At 48.4% G+C, this 20537-nt stretch overlaps 1 protein-coding gene across 2 annotated transcripts in view; it reads right to left on the bottom strand.

Moving 5' to 3' along the window:
- Window positions 1-20537, bottom strand: part of LOC101642974 (cadherin-13) — a 349021-nt gene that overhangs the window by 108220 nt on the left and 220264 nt on the right. For both annotated transcript variants that reach the window (XM_045293862.1, XM_030886548.2), the window contains exon 3: window positions 1352-1492. In XM_045293862.1, the coding sequence (XP_045149797.1) occupies window positions 1352-1492 (141 nt within the window). The remainder of the gene's footprint in view (window positions 1-1351; window positions 1493-20537) is intronic.

Below are 20537 nucleotides of genomic sequence, written 5' to 3'. Positions count from 1 at the left end.
GGAACCAAGACCATATAGAGGAAAGGGGAACTCTTCTGTGGTTGGAACATTGACTCTCCAAGAAAGCACGAGGAGAGAGGACCGTCTTGCCCCAAATAGGCTATGAAGGGTTTCAAGGGGACAGGGCCAGGAGGAACCAGGTGAAGGCCCACCTATCCCAAGGCCCCCGGGGTGGCCCCCGGGCTCACAGAGAAAGAGACCAGGCCACTGATGGTCCAGATGTGGGTCTCGGGAAAGCGTCAATGGCAGATGAGGTGGCAGAGCGCTGCAGGTAAGGCTCACCTTTGCAGGTGCACAGAATCCGTTCATCTGCTCTGCTCCTTCCCGTGCCTCTGACCTCAGAGCAGGCACACAGCAGGTCCAGGATGGAACTCAACAATCCCTCTCTCTCTCACTGCCACCGCATCCATGCTGACGCATAGCAACCCCTGTGGGTTCCCGACACTAACTGTTGACCGGAGCAGAAAGCCCAGTCTTTCTCCCAAGGAGCTGCTGCTGGTTTCCAACTGCCGACCGACCGTGTGGATCACAGCCCAGCTCATCACCACTTACGCTTGATGAAACACCACCAGTGAGGCTACTGGCGCAGCCAAACGAGGCAACAGTGGAAGCCCATAAAGGGGCTTCGCCAGTGCCAGGATCTGTGGGCGCTGACTCTGTTCTTTTGGTCAGGACCGGGGTCATCACACCCTTGGCCTTGATTCCCGAGGAAGCCACCATCTCAGGACAATTCCACCAGGCGCACGTGGCCAAGGGCTTTCTGGCTCGGGTGCAAACTCAACCACCGAATGCACTCTCAGCCCATCCCCACGCATCACTCCATGGGGATGAAGGGGGACTAACCACCATGATCCATTATCATGGAAGCACAGGACTTGGGAGTCGATAATGGCTCCCCACGACCAGCGAACTTGGTTGTTGTTTACAAGCTCCCGGGACACCGTGTTGTTGCCGAGGAAAGCCACTTTGCCTCCTTGCTTGCTGATTTGCCTGGCCTCTCGATCTGTACTTGCTGGGAAAAGGGTTATTGCTATGCTCGAATCACACAGAGACAGGCATAACTCAGCATTAAATACCACCAATCAAACTATGAGAACGGCACTTCGGCATTAGAAGTTATTTTCTTCTGGACTTTTAACAAGATTCAGTGCTTTTGTTCTGGCTGTAGGTTGTGAGTTTTTAAATTTTTTTCCCTTCTCCACACAAGAAATAAGATAAAACAGTGAACACGTGTTCTGGTCCTGCCACCGCCGCCGCCACCTCCTCTCTCCCACAGGGGTGGAGTGGGGTTTTGCTAAACCAGAGGCCAGCAGCAGAATGAATACTGACCCCCAGGAATCATGGGACTTACCTCTTTCTTGGTGAATTTGGGCGAGTGGTCATTTTTGTCATCAATCACGATGGTGGCCGTGGCCGTGCCTGTCAACCCGACGTCCAGTCCGGCCATGTCTTGGGCCTCGATGATCAGTTCGTACTTGGGATTTTCCAGCGTCTGCGAAAGCGAAGCACAGCAGAGGAGATGGTGTTTAGATCTGGACGGGCGGCGAGCTCTCTCTCTGCCTCGGCACCCTCTCCCCCACCTCAAACATGGGCAGGCGTCTTTAATCAGTTCCCTCTGTGTCTTGGCGTGCCACCAGACACTCCTCCAGGGCATGACTTGAAACTCAACGCACGGCCACTGAGTGGATCCTGCTTCACCGCCACCCAATGGACAATGCAGAACTGCCCCTGCCGGATCATGAGAGTGCTACTCTACGGGCGCAGAAAGCCTCAGCTTTCTCCTGAGGAGCGAATGGTGGCTTCCAGCTGCTGACCCAGGCAGCCACCATCAGTAGACTGGAGCTGGCCGTAAGGGTGGGATCAACTCTGTCCTTTTTTTAAAAGGGCATTCGACACACTCCAGCATGTTTTCTTTCCTGGTTTCGGAGTACCCTGCTCTGTACACTGGATGTCAACACACACCCATGACTTCACAGCAAGCGTATGAAAACGGACAGGAGCCCAGGTGGGATAGTGAGTTATGTGTTGGTTGCTAACCACAAGGCCTGCAGTTGAAACCACCGGCTGCTCCTTGGGAGAAAGATGAGGCTGTCTGCCCCAGTAGAGATGGACAGCATCAGAGACCCACAGGGGCAGTGTTACTTTGTCCTCTAGTGTTGCTATGACTTAGAATCACACAATGGCACACAGGAGCAACACGTATGTGAGCCTTCTTGAACAGAGCCTAGCTCTGACGATAAGACCAGGAGCCAGATGCGAGCTTCGGGAACTCTGACTTACTGAGCAGCAAGTCAGGATGGCCTGATGGCAGGGAGTTTGGTTGAAGGGCTAAAGGAGCCCTGGCCTTGCTGTTGTGAAGCACTTGACTTATAACCCAAACATTGAGGGTTCAAACCCACCAGTTGCTCCATGTGAGAAAGACGAGGCAGTCACCTCTGCTCAAAACTACAGCCTAGGAAATCCTATGAGGCATGTCCACTCTGTTCCGTGAGATCACTGTGCTGTGGGAATGACTAGGCGGAAGCTGTCTTGGGAGAAGTACAACCAGAAGGCTCCATAGAGGCCAGGATGGGGAGACTTTGTCTCATGGCCTTTAGACCTATTATCAGGAGAGACCAGTGCCCGGGAAAGGACACGCTGCTTGGTAAAGCAGAGGGGAAGTGAGGAAGAGGAAGCCCCTTAACAACGTCGACAGACACCGTGGCGGCCACAAGGAATCAAGGACAATTTTGAGGATGGCACAGGACCAAGTGGTATTTTGTTCTGTTGGACAGAATGTCACAGTGAGTTGGAATCAACTCAACGGTACCCAACAGTGTCAATAGCAATGACGACAACAACGACAATGAAAACAAACAACAACCACAGCAATGACAGATGGAAATGGGCTCAGTTTGGCTTTTGATGACTGTGTTTTATAGAAATCATAGTAGTTCATCTTTCTAACCACACTGCCATGCTGCAATGATTGTCTCATTTCACGGGTTAAAAAGAAACAACCGAGGCTTAGAGACAACTCAGAATGGCCTCCTTCCAGGTCATTATGGTCTTATAGGATGCAGTGTCTGGAAGACACATTTCCACCCAACCGTGATGTGGTGAATTTAACCCAAGAAACAGTGCTCTTGGGTGTGAAGAATATTGGAAAATTTCTATGAGTTTTTTTGATGCCTGGTGTATACACTCTTTATTGGACGGTGAGACGGATCTTTTCCTTTGGTGCTTAGACACTCACAACTAGCCCGCTGGTCCTGACACTGGGGATGACCAATGTGCAGCTGTTAAGTAACAAGGCCAGCATTCAAATGTCCCTCCATGGCTACTCGTGGCCTGGTTTGACCTCTCAGTCAACCAGCCTTCTTAAGCTAAGTCAGACCCTCATTTTCTGGAGGGGACCCATCTGGACATCCACTTAGACTTGGCCTAAGAGGACTTGCTCAGTGGTGGGACTCAAATAATTTAGCAAGCAGTACACTGCCCTGATCATGGTTTTAAGTATACAAGAAAGATATACTGAAAGGTAGTTTATTATTTTATATAGTTCATACTTAAATAAGAACAAGAAATGAGATACACAAAATTAGATTGGCATAAGGAAGAGTTTTAAGGTAGGAATGAGAAAGTATTACATAATACCTGATGAAAACAATAGAACTGTTATTTTAGATATCTCCACTTGGCTTCTTGATTTGGGTCCTCCCTTGCAAGATTCCTAGTTTTTATGACAAGCTTAGTTCCATCTAGATTTTTATACTTAAAAGAACACGGAATGTAAATTTGCAATCTTCACATAGGGCGGCTGCCCAGCCACCCACCTTAGAGAGAGTCCTGATTACAAGTACCATTTTAACAACCAGTTCACTGAACTCAACAGAAAATTAGGTATTGATGCTGCCCAACTAGCCAAATCCCACCCCTGGACTTGTGTCTCTCCACTCGCCACATCTGCCAACTTTGGGAAGGAACCAGGCTTTCTCAGGAGAAGGGGTGCCTTCTCTGCCAGGGGCAACTTGACCACAGGCCCCGGACCTGAGCTGGGTGGCTAGAGAAAGAGCTAGGTTCCCAGTGGCCTGGTCCTCCAGCAAGTTCCCTGAGGCCAAGTCACCACACCAGAATCCAGCCCTCCTGGAGCCTATAGAGATAATAAGGCATTCTTTTTCCTTGTTTACTTAAACCACTTTTTAATATATTTATATTTTCCATCATTCACGCACACAATTCCAATAACAAAAACAAAAGGTGTGTACAGTGGGGCAAACAGGCCTACCAGTGTGACAGCTTAAGACACAAGCACGTCAACCCATAATGAAGAAATAGCATGGGGCTGAGAACAAAAAAAGCAACAGGGGAGCTCTAATTCCCTTCTAAAGCCACGGGCTCACGTGGCGAATTTTAATAGCTGAGTGCTGGCGGGCCAAAGCTTTTAAGTAAGTAATGGCAGGGCGGTTAACTGTGTGCTTGCTGGGGTCTCTTTAACTGGCTGTTCTTTTAATGCAGAGCCCCTCAGCTATAAACTTATGAGCGTTAGTTGGGTTGGACACTCCATTTTAAAATTCGTGACAGTGAGTAGGATGCGGATGCACCCCTGGGACAGAGCTACTCTTGGCCTTTCAACGCCAACTCGGGTGACACTGAGATTGGAGGAATCCCTGGTGGCCCAACTGATTAGGCATTTGGTGAATGACTCCAACCGTGGCACTTCCCATTGTCTCCTTTGCCTGTGAGAGTTGGGCACTGAATCCGGGAGATTGAAGAAGAATCGATGCGTCTGAATGATGGTGCCGGTGACGATTATTGGGAGTGCTGTGGACTGTCCAAAGAACAGACGCATCTCTCTTGGAAGAAGCAGAGCCAGAGTGCTCCTTAGAGGCAACGACGGTGAGACTTTGTCTCACATCCTTTGGACACGGTGTCAGGAGACAGCAGTCCCTGGAGAAGGACATCATGCTTGGTAAAGTCGAAGGGCAACGAAAAAGAAGAAGGTCCCTCACAGGATGGTTGATACAAGTGGCTGCAGCAATGGGCTGAAACAGAACAACTGGGAGGATGGAGGACCAGGAAGTGTTTCGCCGCTCTGTTGTGCACAGGGTTGGCCTTAGTCAGAACCAATTCGATGGCACCTCACAACAATCCCAATGGACTAAAAGGTTAGTTCTTTGAGCTCACCCAGAAGTGCCATTAAAGAAAGACCTGGTGAACTCTTCCTGAAAAACCAGCCACTTGAGAAGCCCATGCAGTTGTCTTGTGAAACACCTGGGGTCCCCATGCCTTGGGATTGACTCCACAAGACCTGACTAGGTTGTGATTTCCCCACTGGGATCAGATGCTGTAAACTCCAGCTCTGCCGGATGACAAAGCTCTCCACGTGCTGAGTGCTATCAGACCTGGGTTGGGGTCATGCTTGTTTTGTGTGAAGCTCAAGGTGAAGCTGAAAAAAAACCTCCAGCCAATCCAAGAGGGGTTCAATTTCCTTCCACTGACAAATTGGATGAGATTTACGATTTGCTAGAAATTCTGCACGTGTCCTGGTGGTCCACTGGGGCTGCTAACTGCCAGGTTAGTGGTTTAAACCCACCAGGTGCCCTGCAGGAGAAAGACAAGGCTATCTCTGCCCCAGGAAAGAGGTATAATCTCAGAAACTCTGAGAGCAGCTCTACTTGTTCTCTGGGGTCTATGAGTTGGAACTTTCTCAGTGTGAGTAGGTTTGGTGTACAAATTCTGTGGTTAGGCCACATAAAACCAATGACATGGTCCACCTTCATTATTTTTCCTGATTTCCAGTCTGTCTCTGGGCCCACGAATCTCTAGCCTAAACAGTAAAACAAGTCAAGAAACAGCACCGCCTTAATATTTGAGTCATTGTTGTTGCTTTTGCTTTTGTCTTGAAGTAGTGTGCTGCCTGTTCTTTTTTTAGTTCTCGGTCTATCTGTTGTCCTGACCCAGAGTAATATGCTGATTTTTGACAGCACACAATGGTGAAAATAAGAAACTGTGAAATTTCCCATCTGTGGTAGTTGCATCATCTGTTGTCAATTTGAGACTGAAGAGTGAAGGGGTGGAGTTTAGCCTGTCAATCAGGTCGCAGCTTGATGACCTCATTTGGAGGCACTAAGGAGATAAATTGCTCACTGGAAGTGGGACACACACTCACTCCCTGCGAGGCATGCTTGCTGACAAGACACATGGAGCTCTGCTAGAGCCCTGGAGCTGAAGGAGCCATGTGGAGACCCACGCCAGTGCTGAGATGCCTCTACTGCCACTGGATCCACAAGACTTTCCACCCACTGGCCTGGGATCTTCCTGCATTTGGTGTCATTTCATGTGCTGCATGAATCTGAAGTGGAATTTATAGATCGGTATCGGACATATGGGCTAATATTGGACCTATGGACTTGATCTGGACTGGGCAGGGATGTTTTCTCAATACGCAATTACTCTTTGATGTAAAACTCTCTCTTACACACATGCATCTCCCTGGATTTGTTTCTCTTGTCTACCTGGACGAACACACCGTCATGGAAGAGAGCATACTAATCATAATACAATTCTCCCCGTATAGCTTAGAAACCACCAGGTGTGAGACAGTGTGCTCCTATAAAGATTCACAGCCTTGAAACTCAGTGGACCGGTTCTGCTCAGTCCGCTGAGGTCACTAGGAGTCGGGGTCGACTTGGCAGCAGCGGGTTTGGGGGTGATTCTATGTTAGTCACCTGGAGAGGACAGAGATCCTTCTCAGCACTTGCGCCTCTTCAACATTCCGTATGGAATGCTATGGGAGGCCCTGCAATCTCCCTGGGCAGCATCGAGTGTTAACAATCACATGGGCTGCTACAATCCCTGTGAGGCACCATCCCTTCCTCATGCTCAGTCCAGGTGGAGTTAAGGTGGGGTCGACTCCTTCCCTGATGGCCATGGGTTGATGAGGGACATGCAACGGAAGCTCCTGATCTGAAGCACAATTCTGGGGAGTGTTTCTTCGGGAACTCCTAGAGTGGCACAATAGCTCCCTTTTCCTTGGATCTTCAGGTGGTAGGACATGACCTGGAGCTGCCGGTGGCCACTGAGCAGCCCACACAGAGGTCAACCTGAGTATGAAGGGAACATGGAGGAAAACCGGAGTAGTAGGAGGAGGTAGAGAAGGAGTTCTCGTTACATCTACAGAGCCCCTTAATGGGCATGCCGGAAGCCAGAGTTCTGTCCTCTGAGCTAGACTCATGAGGACACCTGGTTGTGTAGTGGTTATGAGTTGAGCTGCTAACTACAAAGTCCTCAGTTCGAAACCAGCAGCCACTTCATGGGAGAAAGATGAGCCTTTCTACTCCCATAACGAGGGACAATCTCAGAAAACAACAGGGGCAGTTCGACCCTGTTCTACAGGGTCACTATGAGTTGGAAATGACCTGATGGAAGTGAGTTGGGTTTTTGGTTTGGTTTGTTCACACTCTGGAGTTAGATGCCCTGTGAGTAGCAATCTTGACTAGCAGTGAAGCCAATGGATCAGCCATCAAATGATGAGTCACAGTAAGGTGCCACGATGTTGATTTGGGACAGATTTGCCATAACAGCCCAAAAGTCATTTCATGATGGCACTGCTTCTTCTTCTACCATTTTTCCATCCACAGACACAATCGTTTTCCAGTTTTTTAAATTGTTGTTGCTAAAATGGCCTTTCATTAGTTTGGGCATGCCACTTGACTGGTAGTTCCTGAACACACAGTTAAGCAAGCGCTGTTCGGAATACAGGAATATGGGAATCGGGGGACTGGGGCGCACTGAACTGCTAATCACAAGGCGGGGTTCAGGATGAGGCAGTCTGCTCCTCTAACGACTGTGAAACCCTATCTGGGGTCGACATGAGTCAGAATCCACGCGGCGGAGAGCAGTGGGCTTGCTTTTCGTTGTTTTCCTTCGAGGAGTCGAGAGTTGAATGTTGGGCTCCGCCAAGTAACCGTATAGTAGCAACAGGAGACAGTCCAAACCCAGCAGGGGTCACGTGCAAGTTCTAATGGCAGCACAGAGAAAGGACACAGGGGCCCAAACGCTCTTGGACTTAACGGATGGTGTAAATCATTTCAAAAAGCGCACCGGCCAATTCCCATTTCCTGAAGTAAATACAACGTCACGGCTCCAATGGGAAATCAATTAGACAAGGAGGCAGAGAGATGGCAAGGTTTGGGCTGAGACGGGCCAATGTCTCATTTTCTGGCAAATTCCAGGCTACCATTAGAAATGCTTTTACTGTCAGAGTAATATCCAATTATTGTAAGAAAAATAACAAAAAGGGATACAGTCATTTTTAAAGTGGAAAGTGAGAGCTCTCTCCCACTTTTGCGCCGCCTCACCCTTAAGACAGTAACAGGGTTAGCAGCCTGGCCTCTCTCTCTGCTGCTGCTTCATCCTGCAGTCTATAATCTAGGCAGCCGTGTGGTATGTGTATGCATTTACATACATGTACACTGTGTGTTTATACAAATCATGAGAGCACGTTACTTTTTGATTCTTTTGCAAACTGTTCAACCCCCGCCCCCACAAGTTAGCTTCGTATGTATGATATGTGTGTGACATGCAAACATGGAGATTCACATATGCAAATCAAAAGCAAAAATATGGTACGAATATAGGCACATTTTATATACCTACATATTTAAACAGAATGGCATGCTACTACTAGTTACTCAGTTGTGCAGTTGGCTTCACCCATGACTGTGCTGGTGAGACTCATAGGTTGAGCTATTTATTTTATGGACTGCTGTATGGACTCAGGAGCCCTGGTACTGAGTGCGTTACTCATTGGGCTGCTAACCATAGGGTCAGCAGTTCAAAACCACCAGTCACACCACAGTCACACCATATGATTTACTGTCTCAGAAACCCACCGGGGCAGTTCTACTTTGCCCCACAGGGTCACCGTGAGTCAGCATTGACTTGATGGCAGTGAGTTTGGCATTGAGGTTGATATGGGTCCAAATGAGCCTTGGTGGGTCTGTATGGTAATGTTGGCCTGTTAACCACAAGATCGAGAGTTCAAAATCACCAGTTGCTCCACAGGAGAAACCTATGGAAACTCTATGTAGGGTCACTATGATCTGGAGTTGACATGACGGCAGTGAGTTTGGTTTTGAGTTTGGTATGGACCACGAGGAGCCCTGGTGGGACACCAGTTAAGCATTCAACCTAACTAACTAACCCGCCCAATAACTGGAGCCTAACTAACCCACCCAATAGCTGGGCGGGAGAAAGGCCTAGTGATCTGACCCCACGATGATTATAGTCCAGAAAATGCAAGAGGGAAGTTCCACTGTCATAAGAGTCAACAATCCACTCGCCGGCACACAACAATGGGCCCTCATACTTCAGCTCATGGATTGATTCCTAGCCAAGTGAGCGGCACATCACAGAGAGAAAAGGTCACCTGCTTTTCTCCTTCCTGCATGGGACAGTCACACCTGCTCTACTTCCCAACTAGCTGCGCCTCTTCGGGAGGAACCCCCGCCCCCCACTCTACCTCTCAGGACTCACACTTACTTGGTAAAAAACAAACAAACCCATGTTCATGTTCATTTCTGTACCCTCACTCGTCACTGCACACTTGTTGCTGAAGCAGACTCTTTGGAGGATGGATGCCAGGTCCATAGCTTCCCAATCTCTGTGCAGACGCCCTCCCAGAGAGAACTAGACCTCTGGTGATCATGTGTCCTGTCTGTCTGTCTTGGCCCCTCTTGGTTGAAATGCCCTTCGACCCAAGCTAGAGCTATCAGTTTCTGGGAACAAGAACTCTGGGACAAGAACCACAGAGATGGAATGTAGGATCGATCCTTCCTTCGCGCTATTAATGGATCCATTATAGGGATGCTTGCGCTCCTGAAAGTTTTGGGAGGAAGGTCTGCTCTGTGCCCACCCCCGTCCATGCTGGAGGCTGAGGGCAGAAGCCTGGGTTCAGCGGCTCTGTCAGTTTCCAGTGGACTGCACAGGGAGCAGGGGGCCCCTTTGCCTCTCACAGCCACGCCACACCCTGCGAGTAGCTTCCCTGGGGAGCGAGGTGGTTGGAGCCCCTCTGATTCCTGTGTTTGCTCCTCCATTGGTTCCAGGGAAGATGGTTGGGATCAATGCCAACAGAAAGAGCCTTCTGCACGGGGGTCTGGGAGCAGCGTTGGCATCTGTCTTCCCCAATCTTGGCCATTCCACCCCTCCTCTGATTCTGCAACACATCCTAGTATTCATCCAGGAGGTTCTTTTTGACACCCAAGCCAGTGTTAACTGGTTGCAACCACAGGAATCAACAGTGAAGGCAAAGGTACATGTTAACCAGATCTCCTTGGATGAGCGAGCACACAGCTAGACTAGACTGCCAACCTTCCTTGCAGCAAGATGAACGCATGTGGCTGATTCTGACCACCAGAATAGAGAGAGAGGGGACGAGCCTGCATTGGCTCCTGAGTCTCTTGTGGTCCGCTCCATTTTCTATTTCCCCAAGTACAAGGATTCTGGGTCTCTGGGTGACCATACGGAGCAGAAGTCCTCTACTGACTTGTTTTAGACTGTGGTGTGGGCAAGAAACAACCTTGTCTGTAGGGTTTGGGGCTGCTTATCATAGCACACAGGCTGCCCTAACCAACAGGAGGCTTGTGTGTCCTGCTTTGTTTTCTTTTCCACGTCTTTTCCCCTCTCCCTAAGTGGACAAGAACAACATTTTCAAGGGCAAGGACAATGCCTTTAGCCAGTGCTCAGCCCGCAAGGTGGCCGATATATTTCAGTATTGATAATGATGATCTATTGCTGTTTCCCTGAGCTGAATTATATCTCAAAGACCTGAACTTATCAGTGGCATTTCCAAGCCAGAGCTATTTATCCTCAAGGAATTGCTTGTACTTTGAGGGGCATGAGCTGAAGGAGACTGGATTGTAGATCAACCAAAAAGTGCCCCATTCAAAAATGGGAACATTCAGTTGGCTGCTTGGATGGCATTTTTAGCTCTCTGATATGTGAGACACGGCAAAGAGAGCCATGTTCTCCTGGCCCGTGTTCCACAGTGACACTTTTCTCCGCACTTGCCACGTCCCTCTGGGTGTCGCCGAGCTACCAGTTCATCTATATTCTAGAAGAAAGGGAAGATGGCGTGTCTGCAAGAAAACGCCTTGGGGTGCATCTCCACAGACCCAGGATGGCTGCACCGATCAACGCTGATTTGAAGAGCAGACATTGCATCTTAAATTGAGAGAGAGAGAGAGAGAGAGAGAGAGAGAGAGAACCAAACCGTATCATTAAATGCGGCTTGTCATCAATCAATAGACCCTTGATGTTTTACACGGCAATGGCAACTTCCATACAAGGATGCATTTTATGGAACATTTATCACTAATAACAATCATAATGGCTGCGGTGTGTGTGTGTGTGCCTGTGAGTGTGCACGCACACAAATATCACATGGAAGGAGGTCTCCTCATCAGTCCAAACAATATGGTGTCTAGCTCTTGCTCCATCTTGAACCAGGCTCTGTATTTCTTTATACTAAGTCCAGACTGGATTTCTACCCATCTTATCTCACTTGTCCTTCCCTTTGGACAATCCCACCTTCACACCTTCTTCCAGGCTCACTCCTGCTCCTTCCTGGACATTCTTTACTGGGAGGAGCCCTGGTGGTGCAGCAGTTAAGCATTCAGCTGCTAATCAACAGGTTGGCAGTTTGAACCCACCAGTGGGCCCACGGGAGAAAGACCTGGTGATCCCACGGGGATGCCCACCTAGAACACCCTGCATTGAAGTTCTACTTTGTCACCTGGGGTGGCTAGGAGTCAAAAATTGACTTGATGGCATTTAACACCATGACCACCACCACCACCACCAACGATAGCATTCTTTACTGGACTTACTGAAGCTCCATGACGACATTGGCCTTAGTGTATATAACAGGGTGGCTGACATTTCAGAAGGAACAATAAGTATTTGATCAACTATGAATGTCCTGGATCAATCACTTACTAGCTTACTGATCCTAGGCAAAGTCCTTAAGTTCCCATTGCCTCTGTGCTTTCGTCTGTGGAATGGGGGAGCACAGAAATCCTGATAGGGTAAGGGAGGGTAAAGAGATCCCACAAAGGGCTAAGCACAGCACTTGGCACACTTAAACACTCTTGTTATGATTCCCTTGAAACTGAGGAAAGCCTTCAGTCCTAATAACACGGGTTTGGTCTAGTTTTCCCCTCTGAGACACAGTGGTTCAGTCCCAAGGGACAGAGGTGAACGGAAGCTTTGTGGTCCTCCAATACTTATTCCTCTCTCGTGAGCCGGTCAGAGTGCACCTTACTCCTCGGAGTCAACCTCTCCTTTTGGAGTCTCACCAAGGGAGAGAGAGGGCGTAGAGCTGGTGGTGGTGACTGATTTTTGTTTTCCTTTGCTCCTCAATCTCCACACATCCTCACACCCTGCTGGTACAGCGTGCGGTTGGTTTTATTCTTTTCCAGGTTAGTATCACTCTAGACAGACGATGAACTTTTTCAAGGGCACCGATCTGCTTTTGGGAACAGCCCCCCAAAATCTTCTCCTACCAAAAAAGAGCCTCCACAGACAGCGCCTTGCCCGGTGGCCATTTTCTCATGCCCCATTTCCTGTCTCACAGGAAGTCAAGGCGGCCTTTCAGAAGCCATGATTATTCGCAGTATCCAAAGCTATAACAACGTTTAATTTTAGCTAAAGCTACTGTTTCCACTTCTTTGATCTCTGTTCCTACTCTTTTGATTTCGTGCATAATTAAACTTAAAAGAAAATGGTGAGATCAATGTTGTCCTCAACTTCTTTTGCCAAGTAAGATTAGTGCTACTCCCCCATATAATCTTTAAAAAAATGTCAGAGCAGAGACTAGTCTTATAAACTAGAAAATACTTAGCTTTGTTGCAAATTCAGTAACTTGCCCTCATTTTTCAGATTGTACCATAAACCAGTTTAAAACTCTTCAGAGAGCGGTACTAGCAAAGGAGCCTCAAATTAGGAAATTCTGAGCTAGAGCGTATGCCTAGGATCTAATCCCGACGGCCCACCGCAATAAGGAGTCAGAGTCGCAGTGAAAATCAGACATTGCTTTGCGTGCCCAGATGTCATTTCACCATGTGGAAAGCACACAGACAGTGCGCTCTTTTGACGATACCCACTCAGAAAAGGAGAGAAAACACGACTACATTAAAAAAATTCAGAGAAAGCAAGGATGAAAAGACGCAGGCTGGGCCAACACCAAGCTTGTGAACACAACAGTAAGCGATTTTGATAAAGCCGATGGCAATGCAACTTCTCCTATCATTGCAAGCTTCTCTCTTTGACCTACAAGGTCCTACATGATCTGACACCAATTCTTCCTCCACTGTCATCTCCGGTCCCTCCCTGCCTATTGTTTCTCCCTGCTCCTTGGACTGGTTGCCCTGCCTGGGATGCTCTTCCACCAAATTCCTCAAAAGTGGCCTTCTGGGATCCCATAAATCTCTGTTGGCATTTAGGATGGAATTATTTTGAACACATTGTCTAAAATGGTCTTCCATAGATATGCCTAACCTCATCATCCTGTTTAATTTCCAATGTGTGCTGTTTCCAAAGACCCCTACCTCCTGGCAGGCATCCCCTTGTGGAATCTTTTCCTCTACACTGTGAGCAGGAAACACCATGGCTTCCATCTTATTAAGAAGACTTGCACTTTTACTTCCTAGTTCCACATGACAAGGAACTATTAATGGTCTCCATGGACAGCCAAAAGGAGCGAAGGTCCTTAATCCAATAGACTGCCTGGAATGAATGCTGCCAACAGACACCTAGTGAACTTGGGAGTGGGTCCTTGCTCAGCCAAACTTTCAGATGAGACCACAGACTGTGGGCCAGCTCTTTGATTGCAGTCTCATAAGACGTGCTGAAGCAGAGGCAAACCAGGCCCAGATTCCTGAACATACAAGCTATGAGACAATGCATGTATATTGTGCTATGCCACTAAATTTGGGGGTAATTTGCTACACAGCAGTAGATAACTAACACAGCATGTCTTTCAGTCTTCATAGTCTATAATATTGGCCCTTCTTATTTACTTGTTTATCACAACTATAGGATTTGTTGTGATAGACTGAACACTGATTAAAAATCTATGCATTTAGAATTATGGTGCTGACCAAGGGCTCAAATAGAAAGAAAATGTTTTGAGAAGGATGATGGCAACAAATGTGCTTGACACAATGGATGATGTATGGATTGTGATAAGAGTTGTATGAGCCCCCAAATAAAATGATTTAAAAGAGAAAAGAAAAAAAACATGGCGCTGGTGAAGAACGTGGAATGTACCATGGCTTTCCAAAAGACCAAACCCATCTGTCGTGGAAGAAGTACAGCCATAATTTTCCTTAGAAGCAAGGATGGTGAGACTCGATCTCCCGTACTTTGCACACGCTCTCAGGAGAGACCAGTCCCCGGAGAAGGACATCATGCTTGGTCAAGTAGAGGGGCGGCCAAAAAGAGAAGGCCCTGGACAAGAAGGACGGACACCGCGGCTGCAACAACGGGCTCCAACGTCACAACAACTGTGAGGAGGGCGCAGGAAGGGGCAGTGTTCTGTTCTGGTGGACGTAGAACTGCTTCGGGTTGGAGCTGAGTCGATACGATCTAACAACAGCAGCATGAGGATCTGAGCACCATGATCTTAGGAACCCTGTCCTATTTGGAGCTTTATTTTCCAGCTACTCATTCGGCGCCCAGCATATTACAGGGATGCATTCATTACTTTTTAAATTATGCAGATTTAAAAAAGTTCAATAGTAACAAATTGTGCTCTCATGTTGAATGTCTGATTCTTGTGCCTGGGAGTGTTTTCAATGTTGGTGGCTTTAATACCCCACCATGGATTTCAAGCCAGCCTATTCATTCTGCCGGAGCGGTCAAGAAGAGCTGGGGAAAGGCCCTTTATGTCCAAACACATCTCTGTGATGCCTACCACTCGAGGACTTGTTAGTGAGAAGTATTAATGATAGGTTTATAGAAATAAATGCATTCCTTTTAAAATGTACCCATCAGCTTCCCCAGTGGAAACAGGCCGCACAACTCAAGACGTCTTGCCAAATGGTGCCCCAACAGGAGTCGCAGCTTTCTCCAGGTTAGCTGCACCTGACACCTGGCCTATAAATATTTCAAACAGATTGGAGAAAACATTATCGGAAGCAGAGTAAGTTGTTGTCTGTCTGGAGTTTGATTTATCTGCCTTGGCCATAGGACACCAGGAATAAGTAGTCCATAAATCCAGCAGGCGGGGTAGGCCGTCTCTCTCCCAGCGTGCCTGATTCCCAACTGCTCTGGTCTTCCGGGGAGACATGGTGCGTCCCGCTTGACTTGTGTTTGTCTTTAGGCCTCCTCCCCACTGGCCTTTCAGTGCTAATGGGAACATCCGTGTTCCTGGCTGTCACCTGCTGGTTTTTCATTCCCGGCCGGGGCTTGGCAGGTAAGGACAAGGCAGATCTCATTTCCACAGATTTACTGGTTGCTGACAAAACCGGCAGCGTGGGGAAGCAGCAAGGGAAATAAACAGAGCAGCACACACAATGCAGCTGGAATAACCCCTCTACTAACAGATTTCAGGCGGACAGACACCCAAATCAAGGAAGACGTGTGCAGGGCAAAAGGTACTTCTTCTGACGTTACTGATGAGCTACATGGCAAATGAATCAGCAGAGGTGGTCTTAGCGTACCTGGAAATAGCATCCCCCTTGCAGCTCAGGTGCCAAATATTTGATATTAGCTCGATCCTATGTAAACAAGAATGAGGGGTCCACCCCCCAAAAGCCAAATTCACTGCCATCCAGTTGATGCTGACTCATAGTGATCTTATTAGGGGGAGGGTAGAACTGCCCTTGTGAGTTTGTGACACTGTAATTCTTATGGGAGTAGAAAGCCTGGTCTTCCCCCTGCAGAGTACTTGGTGGTTTCAAACTGTTCACCTCGTGGCTAGCAGCCCAATGAATAACCACTACACCACCAGGGCTCCTAGAGTCTACTAGGTTCTACAAAGAAGGTGGGCTCTGAAAATCTTTATTATGCATTTGCTATGTACTGGGGTAACCTATCAGATACGAGTATGTGGAAGCTGGACACTGAATAAGGAAGATCACTGATGCATTTGGAAACACGGTGTTGGTGAAGAAAATGGAATGGACCATGGCTTTTCAAAAAGAACAGACAAATCGGTCTCAGAAGTCCAGACAGAGCGCTCCCTGAGAGTGAGTAGGTGAGATTTCATCTCAGCTTCTTCGGACATGTTGTCAGGAGAGACCAGCTTCTGGAGAAGGACTTCTAAAGTTCCGGGGCCGTGGAAAAGAGGAAGACCCTTGACAAGATGGATTGACACAGTGGCTGCAATAACGGGCTGGACCACCAGAAGCATTGTGAGGATGGGGCAGGGCCGGGCAGTGTTTCATTTTGTGGTGAAAGGGTCATTATGAGTCGGAACGGACTTGATGCCACTTAACAACAACAACAACAACAACAACAACAAGCCACAGGTGAGTCAGAGGAATCAAGTGTCCTGGGAGGGAACACTACTCAGATACTTTTAGTGGAATGAGGTCACTGAACCTAGACTTCATGTCGGGGAGAGAAAGGGAGACGAAGCAGGCATTCCTGCAGAAAGCAATAGCCTCCTACAGGATGAGACGTGGGCCACTGAGGTGGAAGCAAATGTCTCTGGCAGAAGCCAGGAGGCTATTAATTCTAACACTATTACATTCCCTCACTAAGAACTGAAGGCTGATTCTGTTAAGGACACGGGGGACAAGATGGATAAGATATACCCCTGCCTTCAAGTAACTCACAGCTCGACTGAGGACAAAATATGTATAAGTGGCTCCACGAGGCAGTAGGCAGTTTGTGATACAGGAGTTGGAGCCGCAGCAGGTTCAAGGTGGCAGTAGAGAGCTTCCTTGACTTTAGGGACAATAGGTTCATGTAGGGTTGGAGTTGAGCTATGAAGAATGGGCACCAGGGGAGCGAATTCCAAGAGGGAAGCACCTGGGAACAGACCTGGTGGTGGAGGCAGGGCCACTGGTCGGTTGGGGTCAAGGTTTGGGAGGGAAAAAGACACAACTGTTGGCTTTGGAAATGACCTCGGACACCGCATAGCCTAGTCTCACAGTTAAAGAACTCATGGTGAGAGGAAACAAAGGGAATCTTAAGAAGGCAATGGTTAAGGAATTTCTTGGATTTGTCTCTTGTGTTGAGACAAGGGAGTACTGGTCTGTAGGAACTGACACAAAATACCTTATAAGAAAAAATACTTCCTTTATGATTAGCAGGCATCATCCTGCTGACCTAGCCTAGGACTGGGAGCAGCCTGTGTGGACAGATTCTTCCCTGCACCCTCCAGAAGGAACTGGCCCTGCTGACACCTTGATTGGAGAACGTTGGGCCTCTCCAAGAAAGCCGTTCACTGCCATCAAGCCAATTCCCACTCATAGCAGCCCTATTGGTTGTCCAGACTGGCACTCTTTCCCGGAGCCGCAAACCTCATCTTTCTCCCACGGAGAGGCTGGTTAGTTTGGAGCTGCTGACCTTGTGGTGGGCAGCCCAACTCCGGACTCACTCCCAACACCACGGAAGGCTCCTCTGGAGCTCCAGAATGAAGAGAAGAAATCGTACTGCACTGAGGCCCCTCGGTGGGCGGTCCATTGTTATGGCGGCCACTGGACATGGTGTGCTTTCTCTGGAGAAGCTCACTGAGATTTCTGGAATGGCGAGGTCCCCATTGCCCCCAGTTTCAGTGTGGGTCACAGCCTCACCCACCGCCATCTGCTATTGACTCCAAGTTGTCTCCTCCATCACCCTCAACATTATCCTTTTCCCTGGAACAGTTCCATTAGAATACTTTGATGTGCAGTGTCTACCAGATCTTTCCCATTGAACCTGCCTGACCAGAAGATGCATCTTCTCCCTTCTATTGGTTGCTCTCAAGGTGACTCTGACTCATGGTGACACCACGTGTGGCAGAGTAGAACTGGGCTCCATATGGTGTGCACGACTGGTGTGTTTTTTGGGAAGTAGATCACCAGGTATCTCTTCCAAGGCACCTCTGGGTGGATTTGAACCTCTACTCTTTGGGTGAGCAGCTGAAGGCAAGAAACCATATGTACTACCCAGGGATCACGCTTCTCTGAAAAAGACAGACGGAACCGAACCCGTGCTGTTGATTGTGACTCACAATTGACCCCATAGAACAGCACCATAAGGTTTTCAAAGTTGTAATCTCCATGGAAGTTGACTGTCCATCTTTCTTCTGTGGACCCACTGGTGGACCCAAACCATTCACCTTTCGGTGATCAGCCTAGTACTTAACCAACGCACAACCAGGGATGCTTTCTCCTCCCCTCCTCCTGCTCTTTTTGTTAGGTGCTGTTGAGCCAACAGAATGAAACACTGCCTGGCTCTGTGTGGTCCTCATGACCAATGCTAAGAGTAGAGCCCATTGTTGTAGCCACTGTTTCCATCCATCTCTTTGAGCGTTTTCCTCTTTTTTAACAGACCTTATACTGTACCAAGCATGATGTCCTTCCCCAGGGCGATAAATACCAAACCCACTTACTGGGGGGTGTTCTCTACATTGTATGTGGTTTCTACCACGTTGTCCATTTTCTAAGTCTTCATCATAGCTCTGTGAGGGCAAGGAGCCCAACTCTAACCATTCCTATCATACCCCTACCCCCAAGGGCCCTGGGACACAACACCCTGAGACATCTCTTTTCTTTTAAAAAAATAATTTTAAAAATCATTTTATTGGGGGCTCGTACAACTCTTATCATAATCCATCCACCCATCCATTGGAGACACCTCTTTTCTCTTAGCATCAAATTATAGATCTTTGCAAAGAAAGGGAGCACACCTCAAATCACCCTCAGAAAAATCACACAGCTAGTTCAGTGCCTGGCACGCTCCGACACTTTTTGATGGATGAATACATCCAGGAAGGTTATGTTGACCTGGGTCTACATAGCAAACTTGGCTGTAAGATGGCTAGCTGGGCAGTTGACAGTTGGCGGAAAGGTGGTTTCTAGAAGATACTGCTTATGTCAAGCTGGGTAGAGAACCGAGGCTGACCAGAAGCTCTGGTGCTGACGGGGTCTGCTCTTCTCCAACCACAAGGAAAAGGCTTGTTATGGATCAGACTGTGTCCCCCAGAATAGGGGTCAATGTGGCTGGGCTATGATTCTCAGTATTACATATTCCTCCATTTTGTGAGCTGATGTAATTTTGTGTTGTAAAGCCTCACCTCTACTGAGTGATCTGCCACTGAAGATGTACAGCCGGAGTGCTCCTTAGAGGCGAGGATGACGAGACTTAATCTCCTGTCCTTTGGATGTGTGATCAGAAGGGAACAGTCCCTGGAGAAGGACTTCACACTTGGTAAAGTAGAGGTGCAGCGAGAAAGAAGAAGGCCTGCGACAAGAAGGATGGACACAGTGGCTCCATCGATGGGCTCAAACAGAAGAGCAGTGGTGAGGATGGTGCAGGACCGTCGGGTCGCTATGAGCTGGAACTGACTCGACGGCATCTAACAACAACAACATGGTGGAACTGAGGCAGGCTCAGCGGTGGTGGTGTCCATGAGGTAGGATGCCATCTACACGGTTAGGTTGCATCTTGGGTCCATCTCTTTGGCAATTAACAGGGATTACACACGTGGGAGAAGTACAACCAGAGTGCTCTTTAGAGGCAAGGATAGGGAAAACGTTGTCTTACATATTTTGGACATATTGTAAGGAGAGGCCAGTCCTTGGAGAAGGACATCGTGTTTGGTCAAGTGGAGGGGCAGTGAGGGAGAGGATGGATGGACACAGCAGCCGCACCAATGGGCCCAAGCATAGGAAAAACTGTGAGGATGGCGTAGGACTGGGCAGTGTTTTGTTCTGTTGTGTCTAAGATGGCTATGGGTTGGAATCAACTTGATAACACTTAACATCACCACCACCACCAAGAAGCAAGTGGACCTGAATAATACCCAGGAAGAAGTGTCAGGAGTGGAACAAGTCCTTTGGACCTGGGGTCCCTGTGCTGAGAAGCTCCTAGACCCAGGGAAACAGCGATGCTCACATGCATGCAGCAGAGAGGCAGTGAGAGAGAAGGTGCTCAAGGGGGTGGACTGACACAGTGGTTGCAATAATGGCGTCAAACCTAAGAACAATTGTGAGGACGGCACAGGACCAGGCAGTGTTTCGTTTGGCTGAGCTTAGGGTCACGAAGGCTCAGAGCTGACTTGCCTGCACCTGGCAACAACAGCGCCCCACACAGACACGAACAGAATCCATGTCGATTAAAATCACCCCGTTGTGGGATTTCGGTCACAGCAGCACTGGATAACAGGGGCCCCAAGGCCAGCCCCACCTCTTGCTTGTTCACCCAGCTGGCGGTGCACATGAAGGAGAAGGCAGGGAAGGATAAAGGTGGGACAGATGAGTCCTTGGCGGTGAGGCTTGGAAGGAAGCGATCTTTTGAAGGAGGGACAAGACAGTTGCTCAGAGAAGCCCCTGCTGGGCTTG

Source organism: Echinops telfairi, unplaced genomic scaffold (genome assembly GCF_000313985.2).
Source record: "Echinops telfairi isolate 266 unplaced genomic scaffold, ASM31398v2 ScPeMD7_2291;HRSCAF=2852, whole genome shotgun sequence".
In the NCBI taxonomy this organism is placed as follows: domain Eukaryota; kingdom Metazoa; phylum Chordata; class Mammalia; order Afrosoricida; family Tenrecidae; genus Echinops; species Echinops telfairi.
The sequence above is the reverse complement of the archived record's forward strand: the minus strand, read 5'-3'. Positions and strand labels throughout refer to the sequence as shown.